General features: G+C 42.4%; 1 protein-coding gene across 1 annotated transcript; it reads right to left on the bottom strand.

The window, feature by feature from the left end:
• Positions 1 to 10312: 10312 nt before the first annotated feature.
• LOC132492465 (protein transport protein Sec61 subunit gamma-like) lies at positions 10313 to 10586 on the bottom strand. Its single transcript, XM_060102007.1, has one exon. The coding sequence runs from the start codon at positions 10581 to 10583 to the stop codon at positions 10377 to 10379; it is 207 nt and encodes a 68-aa protein (XP_059957990.1). The 5' UTR covers positions 10584 to 10586; the 3' UTR covers positions 10313 to 10376.
• Positions 10587 to 10968: the final 382 nt, after the last annotated feature.

Below are 10968 nucleotides of genomic sequence, written 5' to 3'. Positions count from 1 at the left end.
TACTTACTATTGCTACTGCTAATATTTTAAGGGTTGGCCCACTTGCAGTGTGGACTCACATTGAACTTGTAGAGTTTTGAGGGCCTGGTTGCAACTTACAAATGGTCACTCCTCTTTTCTTAGAACTTACCTCCTATTGGTAAGGGAGGAAGGGAGAAAGAGAAGACAGGGGTGGGGCGCTACTGCTTTGAACCATGCAGCCCAAGGAGGCCTCTCTGAGGCAATATTTGAGCTGAACAAAGTAGGCAGCTCAAATAACATTTTCATTATTAAGGAAATGAGCATGTATGAAGGAACATGTACCAACTTAAAGATGCTTCTGGACTCTTAACAACTCAACCAAATCAATGCAACATGAAAAAAATTTTATACCTGGAATATTTGTCATATAACGAATAAAAGAGTATTTAATTTGTGTTAATGTTCTCTTTTAATCTTTTATCAAAAATATCAGGTAGAGGGGCTTCGCTGGTGGCTCAGTGGTTGAGAGTCCGCCTGCCGATGCGGGGGACGCCGGTTCGTGCCCCGGTCCAGGAGGATCCCACGTGCCATGGAGCGGCTGGGCCCGTGAGCCATGGCCACTGGGCCTGCGTGTCCAGAGCCTGTGCTCCGCGACGGGAGAGGCCGCAACGGTGAGAGGCTCGTGTACCGCAAAAAAAAAAAAAAAAAAAAAAAAATCAGGTAGAAATCATTTTTGTATGTTGTTGAAATATGTAGTCTCATTACAACACATTGGTTCATGATTCACAAAACTTGTATTTGTTTAATACGTCAGGTTTTTTAAACAGAACATCTCTGAAATTTTGGCATAAATGTATCACAGAAAAACTGATTCCCTGTTTATTATTTGAGTCACTCATTATCATTTTAAAACAAGTAAAGTTATGAAAAAATAGTTTTTAGATCTTTTAGAGGAATAACATGATTTGGAGAATCCCAAGAAACTCCCCTGCCCATTTTTCCATGAAATCCCTAAGCTAAATATCTTCCAGGAGTTTGGAAACATTACTTTCTAATGGGAGGAGACTGACAATAACATATGGAAAAAAATGAATACATAAAATGTTAGGTGGTATTAATTGCTACAAAGAAAAATAAAGCAGGATAAGGGTCTAGAGGGAAATGGGGGCTGCTGTTTTAAATAGGGTGGTTGGTGATGAGGAAAACACATACAGATAAAGACGAGAAAGCAAAGGAAATCTGAGGAAGGCTTCTAGCAATCACAAAGGAGGGAATGGTGGGACCCATGGAGGAGGTCCTTGTGAGCTTCAACTCGAAAGCTCAGTGTTTGGGAGTTTTCTCGCAAGGAGGGGAGGAAAGTGCTTTCCAGGCACCAGGAACTGCACGTGTGGAGGGAGGGGAACTGAACCGGCCTGAGCGTGTTTAGAAATGACAGGGAGCTGGGTGTGGTCCTAGTGCAGGAGAGTGGCAGGTTGCTGCTATACGAAGGAGGTAGAACTGGGCAGGTGCAGAATGCCTTGCATATCACGCTTGAGAGTTTAGTTACAGGAAACCAAGATCACATCCTGAATCTGGTCTGGTTAATTTCACAGAAGATGCTCTGGCAACGTGACTGATGGACTGAAGTCTTCCTCTCCAACATCCCTACCAGGACTGTAGCCCAGACCACAGCAGGACACGTTCTAATTTTCCTGCTTTTGCCTTCACACTTTAGCATCAGCTTTTCCTTCCTGGCAGCGTTGACAGAGATCCCGGTTGCCCATTCCAGCATCCATTTCCTGTCTCTTACATACTGACAGAGCCCTTGGCTTTAACAGAGTACAAAGCTGCTTGGAATAAAAACCTTATTTCCCAGCCTCGCTCATAGCTAGAGCTAAGTTCCAACCATGAGATGTAAATGGAAGTGTTAGGGGAGCTTTCTGGAAATCTTGAGACCGCTGGAACATACTTTCACCCTCTTGCTTCCTCTATTCCCTCCTGCTTTCTGTTAGAATGGTGGCATGATGGTGGGAACTTGGGACCAAGACGATGGTGGAGAAACAAGAGCAAATCTGGGTCCCCAGGGACTGTGGAGCTGCCATTCCAGCCTTGACCTCTTACCTCTGCACTTGGTTTAAATGACAGTCTTTCATATTTAGGTCACTGTCATTTTGAATTTTCTGTCCCTTGAAGCCAAAGTCCTAAGGCAGGAAAAGGACATGCAGTTTTTTGGGTTTTGTTTTTATTCTGTAAATATCTTCATCTTCCCGTGTTGCTGCCTTTGGGGAAGAGGAGCTCATTCCAGTGAACTGAAAGTTCAGAGGAGGACAGAGCCCTCCCTCCAAGCAGGGGCGCCAGGAGCACCTGGTGAGGTGTCCCAGCCATAGCCTCCACACGCTCCCTCATTCTCGGTGCAACTCGTGTCTCTTTTGCTATATTTTACCAATTGCAAAACAGCTGCCTTATTTGCCTTTGGGAGAAATGTTTAGGCAGGACTGGCTTGAGAATCATGGTTATCTTTTGATGCATTCATTATTTCTAGAGTATGCACTATACGCCTGGCACTGGGATGGTCGTGTTCAGAACAAGGAACCCAAGAAATCTGCTGTGTCCTGTGCAGATCAGATCACTCGAGGCACAGTGCGTTCCTCAGGATTCCACTGGGGGAAGAGGGTCACATTGTGAGTGGGATACTGACAAACTTGAGCATATCCGGGGGGGACCTAGGATGGTCTGGGCTGCACTCAAATCTCAAATTTCAAAATCTTAAGGTATAAAGGTAAGAGGAATGCAGGGTGTGGCCGATGTCCTATTTTGGTCTCACCAGAATCCTTTGCCTTCTTATTATGGTAACTATTTCCCTTGCTTTGTAGAGGACCTGCTCCTTTCCTATTCCTTGTGATTCTGGAGGAGGGTTTTGAAACAGGAGGGAAGGAGGCAGGGCACAACCTCTGAAGGAATGACACAGCCCAAGGACATGACATAAACTGATTAGAACCAAATGGGTCCAAGATGGCAGACAAGTCAACTTCCACTAGACCTTGAGCCTCAGTATACTCTCACAACAGCAAGCTAAATGACACACCCACAGGCGCCATGACAGTTCCAAGACCTATCATAAGGATCAAAAAGTGGGCAGTGGCCCAACTCCTGGAAATCGTCGCCCCTTCCTAAAATAACTGGAATACTCCCCCCCCACACTCATTAGCCTATGAAATGACCCACTCATAAAAACTGATAACCCCATACCCTGGTGCCTTTCTCACCATCTGAGGTGGCCCACACTCTGTCTGTGGAGTGTGTTTCTCTCTAAATAAATCCACTTCTTACCTATCACTTTGCCCCTCAATGAATTCTTTCTGTGATGAGACATCAAGAACCTGAAATTCATTAAGTCCTGAAACCAGGCGTGTGATCTCAGTTGGAAGACTGTGGGTTTTGGCTGGGTTCAAGTCCCGGCCACATGGGTTCAAGTCCTGATCTGAGATGCATGGTTTCAGTTTCAATTGCAGTACCCTGACTTCTAGCCACAGGGACAGACATGTGACCTGAACCAGACCAATCAAAGCCCTGCCCTAGGGTTTCTGCCTTTTCTCCCTTGGATTGTAAGTTAAAGGATGTGTTTGTAAAGATGGTGGTACTTGGATTCCCAGCCATCTGGAAGAAGTTGAAATAATGGAGCAAAACACAAATAGAAGACAAGCCGAGAAATGGAGAGATGGAGTGCCTGGGGCCAGTCAACTGTGGGGACAGCTCCATCCTTGCCATTCTGCAGTTGGCTCATAGGAGGCAATAACTGCCCTTTTTTATTTACCTGGTTTAAACTGAGTTTTCTGTCACTTGCAGCAGAGTCTTGAATAAGGTAGGCCATGATCTCATATGTTGAAATCTACCCTGTGAAAGAGGGATTACTCATCTACATTGGTTCAAAAAGCCAAAACTGGACCCAAGTGCGGTAGTTTCAGGGAGGTGTACTTGTGCTCAGTATAAGGGGTTCCTTCTACCAACTGGAATGTTATTAATATAATCTAAGAGTAAAATGACTGGCCCATTGACAGGTCTGAAGGCAGGGGGTTGATAGAGGTGACCTTGTATTTCCTCTACAGCTCAATGAGTATACTATTCTAAGGGGGAAAGAAGTTAATCCTATATTCTGTATTCTACTAAAAACGTTTAATTACTTTGCCACTGAAGAAAACAGAGAAGAAGAAGAAGACGTGGATTTGAAAGGGCAACCTGAAGTTCACTATTGCATGCGTCCATGCATCTACCCATCCAACCATCCAGCTGTCCATCCATCCTTCTAAAAATGAATCCATCCATCCTTCCAACTATCCATCTGTCTATCCATTCTATAAACATCCACTGTCTTTTACTCTGTGCTGGACTTGTGCTACGTGCTGTGTCTATAAACACAGAAGAACTTGGGCCTTATTTGTAACCTGAAGGAATATAAAGGTCTTCAGAGGGAGGCAGACAGATAATGAAAACAACACCACAAATGGTTAGAGGTGTTGGAACAAAAGCGTGTGACTCACTCCATGACACTATGAAGGAGGTAGTAGGGAGAGTGAGGATGGGGTGGGGTGGGAGCTGTTGAGTCCAGAGTAGAGGTGATACCTGAGCTAGAAAGGAAGGAGGTACTGGCCAGGCAAAAGGCAGATGCACTATAGGTGGGAAATTAGGTCAAAGAACACCAAGGCATGGACCACCATTGGCCTTTAGAACAAGGCAATTGGTAGAGATTGCTAAAACACAGGTTCAACAGAACCCCAGGTAACTGGATGAGGAACCAAGGTCCACTGAAGGATTGTAATAAGGAAGAAATCTGACCTGAATTTAAGGTTTTTTTAAATTATGCTAACAGTAGTATAGAAGATGGATTTGGTGAGGGCATGTTTTCAAGCTTACAATCAGATATATCTGTTTTTCATCAGCTATAGCTCATCTTTTAATGCCACGGTGAACTCCAAAGAGTTCAAAGCTCTGGAGTCAAAGGATCTTATCTAAGATCCATGCTCTGTCATTCTCTGGCTATGAGATCTCAAGCAGTTCATTTAACTACTCTGAGCCTCAGTTTCCTCATCTGTAAAATGGGGATAATAACCCACTATACGAGGTTGTTATGAGGATTTAATGAAATAAATTGTGTGAAAGCACCTTGTAAATCTCACATAACCACACTAATGCACAGATTTGTTGTTGTTTTGTTATGAAGGACATTTTTCTCATGGTATTATTATAAAATAAAATTTATAATAATATTTAATGTCTAAGAAGTGTAACATGGAATTTGAAGATGACAGGGGTAGGGGGGTGTTTGAGGTGACAAGATGGATGAGACGGAGAAGGCTGGGTCTTTCAGTTCAAGTAGCCCCAGACGACAGGAGATCATTGGTTTACTGGAAAGGGTAAGACACAGAAGTCCAAACCAGAAGATCAGTAAAAGTGAGAATTCAGAGGCAGGAAATAAGCACCACAAGCCAAAGTCCAAACTAAGTACAAGGTCCAGGGGTCCATGAAGCAGCAGAAAGAGGTGATAAGCAGAGATCCAGGTGGAAGCCACTTGGATTTGAGCCACTGGGGTAGGTGGTATGAGAAGAGTTTGACAGCTGGTACTAAAGAGGCCCTTCTACAAAAACTTGGTTTTGTTCATTCAACAAACTTATATTTAGTACCAGTTACATTTTAGGGTCTAGGAGTACAAAGTTAAATAAGGTAAGGAGCTTACAACCCAGTGAAGAAGACAGACACACGCGAGGAAATTATAACACATCTGATAAGAGAAACAACAGGGGGAAACACGGGAACAACAGGAGAAGCAGCTAATGCAGGCTAAGTTGGGTCAGGGACTGTTCTGGAGGGGGTGGTGACTGAGTAGAGTCGTAAAGGATAAACTGGAGTTAGCAGGTAAACCGACACGTCTGGAGGGTGAGGGCATCCCAGGCAGCAGGGACAGCATGAGCAACAGCAGGGAAACATGAAGCAGGAAATATAAGCAGTTCAAGTTGCTGCCGCAAATCAGGGCCGAGAGTCAGGGACGGGTGAGTGCAGGTGATGGGAGTGGAGGCTGGAGTGGTTGGTAGGAAAGCTCCCCAGGGGACTTCCCTGGCAGTCCAGTGGTTAAGACTTTGCCTTCCAGTGCAGGGGGTGCGGGTTCAATCCCCGGTCGGGAAGCTAAGATCCCACATGCCTCACAGCCAAAAAACCAAAACAGAAAACAGAAGCAATATTGTAACAGATTCAATAAAGACTTTAAAAATGGTCCACATCAAAAAAAAACCCTTAAAAGAATCTTAAAAAAAAAAAGAAAGAAAGCTCCCTGGGCCAGCCTAGGAAAGCTGGGACTTCCTCCTGAAGGCCACAGGGAGTCGTGGAAATCTAAGCAGGTGAGTGATAGGACAGGGAGAGCATTACTGAGAACCAGATTGCTGTGACTGAGGGGACAAAGCAAGGGACTTGGGCACGGAGGGAGGTGATGGACCAGGAAGACACAGAGGAACTAGGGAGGAAGATGCATTAGGCAGGGCTCTCCAGAGAAACACACTACATATATATATGTGTATATATACATACACACACAGTATATATAAATATATATGCAGCATATAAATATATTACATAAATATAAATATATATTTAAATATATATAAAAGTACATAAAAGCACATATACACACATATATAAGGAGAGTTATTATAAGGAACTGGTTCATACGATTGTGGAGGCTGAGAAGCCCCAAGATCTTTAATTGACAAGATGGGGACCCAGGAGGGCCAATGGTATGGTTCTAATCTGAGTCTGAAGGCCTGAGAACCAGGAAAACCAGTGGTGTAAGTTCTGGTTTGAGTTTGAGCCCAAAAGCAGGAGAAAACAGATGTCCCAGTTTGAAGAGAGTCAGGCAGAGAGAGCAAATTCTCCCTTACTCCACATTTTTGTTCCGTTCAGGCTTTCAGCAGATTAGATAATGCCCACCACTTTGGGGAGGGCAATCTGCTTTATTCAGTCTACTGATTCAAATGTTAATCTCATCCAGAAACATCTTCATTGGGACTTCCCCAGTGGCGCAGTGGTTAAGAATCCACCTGCCAATGCAGGGGACACGGGTTCGAGCCCTGGTCTGGGAAGATCCCACATGCCGCAGAGCAACTAAGCCCGTGTGCCACAACTACTGAGCCTGCACTCCAGAGCCCATGAGCCACAACTACCGATCCCGCATGCTGCAACTACTGAAGCCCATGTGCCTAGAGCCTGTGTTCCTCAGCAAGAGAAGCTACTGCAATGAGAAGCCCACACACAGCAACGAAGAGTAGCCCCCACTCGCTGCAACTAGAGAGAGCCTGCTCACAGCAACGAAGACCCAACGCAGCCATAAATAAATAAATAAATAAATAAATTGTTTGTTTATTTATTTTAAAAAAGAATTACCTGGGGAGCCTGCTAAATGCATTTTCCCAGGCCCTGCCCACAGTTCTAATTTCTTAGGTTGGGAGTGGGGCCCAAGAATCTGCATCTTTTTTTTTTTTTTTTTGCGGTACGCGGGCCTCTCACTGTCGTGGCCTTTCCTGTTGTGGAGCGCAGACTCCGGACACGCAGACTCAGCGGCCATGGCTCACGGGCCCAGCCGCTCTGTGGCATGTGGGATCCTCCCGGACCAGGGCACGAACCCACATCCCCTGCATCGGCAGGTGGACTCTCAACCACTGTGCCACCAGGGAAGCCCAATAAATATCAACATTTGCCAGGGGATTTTAATAGGTCACAGAGTCTCATGACATAATATTTTAAATGTTCAGAATACAATCCAAAATTACCCAACATACACAAAAGAAGAAAAATTTCAAGGGAAAAGACAAAAGATGCCAACTCCTAGATGATCCAGATGTTGGAATTATCAGGCAAAGATATTAAAGTAGTTATCATAACGATGGTCCATAAGACAAAGGAGAATAGTCTTGAAATGAATGAAAAGATAAACATTCCCAGCAGAGAAATAGAAACTATTTTAAAAGGGACATTTTAAAACTGAAAAATATATAATCTGAAATAAAAGATTTACTAGATGGACTCAATAGCAGAATGGACATGATAGAGGTAAGAGTCAGTGAACTTGAAAACAGATGAATAGGAATTATCTAATCTAAATAATAGAGGGACTAAAGACTGAAAAACAATGAACAGAGCCATGGAGATCTGTGGGACAAGATCAAAATGTTTAACATTCATGCCATTGGAGTCCCAGAAGAATAGATATTGGTACATAAAAACATTTGAAGAAATAATGGCCTAAATTTCCCAAATTTGGTGAAAGACATCAATTTACAGGTCTAAGAAACTCAGTAAAGCCCAATCGAGATAAAGTCAAAGAAAACCATGCCCAGACACATCATAATAAAACTACTAAGTACCAAGAAAAAAATATTTTAAAATCTTGAAAGAGTCTAGAGGAAAACAACACATTATTTTTAGAGGAAAGATAATTCAAATGACTACTGATTTCTCATCATAAACCATGGAGTCCAGAAGACAGTTGAACATCTTTAAAAGTGCTGAAAGAAAACAAGTGTCAACCCAGAAGTCTATATCCAGTGAAAGTATCTTACAGGAATGAAGGTGGTGAAATAAAGACATTCTCAAATGAAGGAAATCTAAGAGAATTTGTAACCAGTAGACAGATTCTAAAATACATGCTAAAGGAAATTCTTTAGGCGAAAGGAAACTAATACCAGAGAGAAACTTGCAACTTTAAGAATGAAAGAAAAACAACAAAAATGGTAAAAATCTGAGTAAATAGATACTAATTTTCACCTCTTAAGCTCCTTAAAATACGTATGACTGTTTAAAGCAGTAATGACAGAGTTGTCTGATGGGGTTTTCAATGTATGTAGATGTAATCACCACAATACCTATAACATAAAGGGGTACAGGTAAAGGAACCTATATGATTGCAAGATTTCATACAGATTATGAATGGTATTCTGCTATTTTACCACCATATTAGTATTTGTATAGAAAAAATATGAAGATTTTCTTATGACTTTTATGGGTGTGTGAGTTGGGGTATTACATGGGCTGCTCACTTTCTGCTATACGTTTTAATGTTTTTATAAGGTCCATGTACTATACAATACAGTAATCAGGAAACAGTACTGGGTTTTTGTGTTCTCACTGTGTAACATATTTTTCTTCAGCAGTAACCCAGATCTCTCAGGTTTCCCTGTGGCTGACACTTAAAACACAAACTTCAGAACCCATGTAATTCCAATACTGTTAATTCACAAGGCCTTCAGCTTCCTCCATCTTGTTGTCTCTCCTGGTTCTTGCCTCCCTTCTGGCAGTGGGTGGCCATTACCATCTCCATATCAAGGAACCAACAAACCGTAGTTCTCATACTAGACCTGGCATTTTTTTCCCATTAACTGTCCTCTCCATTACTACTTTTGAGGGGTGGGGAGAGAATCTTTATTTGAATTTTCCTCTCATTTGAATTATGGGAGAAACAGGGAATTCACTCCACTTGTGAGTAGGAAGAACACTTAATGTCAAAGATCCGGATTTAAACCACAGCTCGGTTACTTACCAGCTGTGCGACCTTGGGAAGATTATTTTATTCTCCAGGCTTCAGTTTCTCCATCTGTAAAAGAGTTTGACAGGGATCAAAAAAATAGACTTGCAAATAATAATACATCACCTTCTCCATCCACTAAGGAAAACAGTCTTTGCTTCCTTAGCTCTCCCTCTGCCTCTCCCATCAACCCATCACCCCGACCTCTACCCCCAGCATGCTAAGGATGGTTCTGTCTTCAACAGACTTTTTTCTAGATCTATAATATGTAGCTAAAGTAATATTTAGATTTGTATTTAAAAGGACAGGTTGCTACTGGACTGGAAGGAGAGGAAAAAGAAAAGGAGAAAGAGCAAGAGAGGAAACTAAAACAGGAAATGGTTGAAAATGTTTATTTTTTTTCCCAAAAGACTACGCCAGCTCAGTTTGAGAGATCTGGGGTGGGAATTTGGACTGGTAAAAGAGCAAAGCTGGCCATGAGACAGATGAATGGATGATAGATGATGATAGATGGATAGATGGATGGATGGATGGATAGATAGATAGATAGACAGACAGATAGATAGGACAAATAGGAAGGGAAGAGGAAGAGAGAGAAGGAGAAAAGAGAAGATGAAAGAAGAGGAGGGAATTTGCTCTATGCAATGAACATATTCTCTTTTAGGCTTTTTTGAGAAACAGAAGTAAAAGTTGAAATTACTGCTTTTTATAAATTTTGAAATTATTTTAATTTACAAATAGAAAATGTCTTGGAAGAAAAAAAATGAAAGAAAAACACAAAACATATAGGCAAGTTTTTACTCCATGAGCGTCTCAAATCCTTACTTGTTCACCAATCCACAAGATGAAAAACACTTTTCTACAGAGGTATTCAGCCACCAACAATGATGTTATTAACAGGAATATGGATCAATTTCACAAAAAAGCCAGTGAATCCCATTACAGCAAATCCTATTGCTGTTGCCATGGCAATCTTCTGGAATTCTTTTCTATCAGGTTTGGTGAATCTTTCAACCAGCCGAATTGAGTCCTTCACAAACTGCCAACTTGGCTCAACAAACTGCATTACCTGATCCATGATGCCTGCCCACCGTCCACTCACGAGCCAAAGACACATAGCACAACAGACAACAGACAAACGCCCACCAGAACCGGAAGCTGGGTCCGGCTTCAAATTATTTCATAATGCCAAATTAATGTTTCTCAGCTTGCAGTGGTACCTAGAAGATGCTATTAAGTAACCCTGGCTGTATATGGGCCACGTGGAGATAACCCTACAAGCTCTCACTGAGGTGGAGAAGGTCCTGTGAGATCATAGATACAAAATTATAATTGTTTTACTATTAATTTTCCTTTTGCTTTCCACTTAAATCTTAGTTCAGATCAGTTACCCAAAGTGGTGAGCACCAAATAGCTTGGATAACAGGGAAACTGTAGAATTGTAAAGTCTTTGCTTGGGTCTT

Source organism: Mesoplodon densirostris, chromosome 6, assembly GCF_025265405.1.
Source record: "Mesoplodon densirostris isolate mMesDen1 chromosome 6, mMesDen1 primary haplotype, whole genome shotgun sequence".
Lineage (NCBI taxonomy): Eukaryota > Metazoa > Chordata > Mammalia > Artiodactyla > Ziphiidae > Mesoplodon > Mesoplodon densirostris.
The sequence above is the reverse complement of the archived record's forward strand: the minus strand, read 5'-3'. Positions and strand labels throughout refer to the sequence as shown.

What these genes read in the sequence shown, in the direction of transcription:
- LOC132492465 (XM_060102007.1), bottom strand. Translation starts at nt 10,583, where the DNA reads ATGGATCAGGTAATGCAGTTTGTTGAGCCAAGTTGGCAGTTTGTGAAG.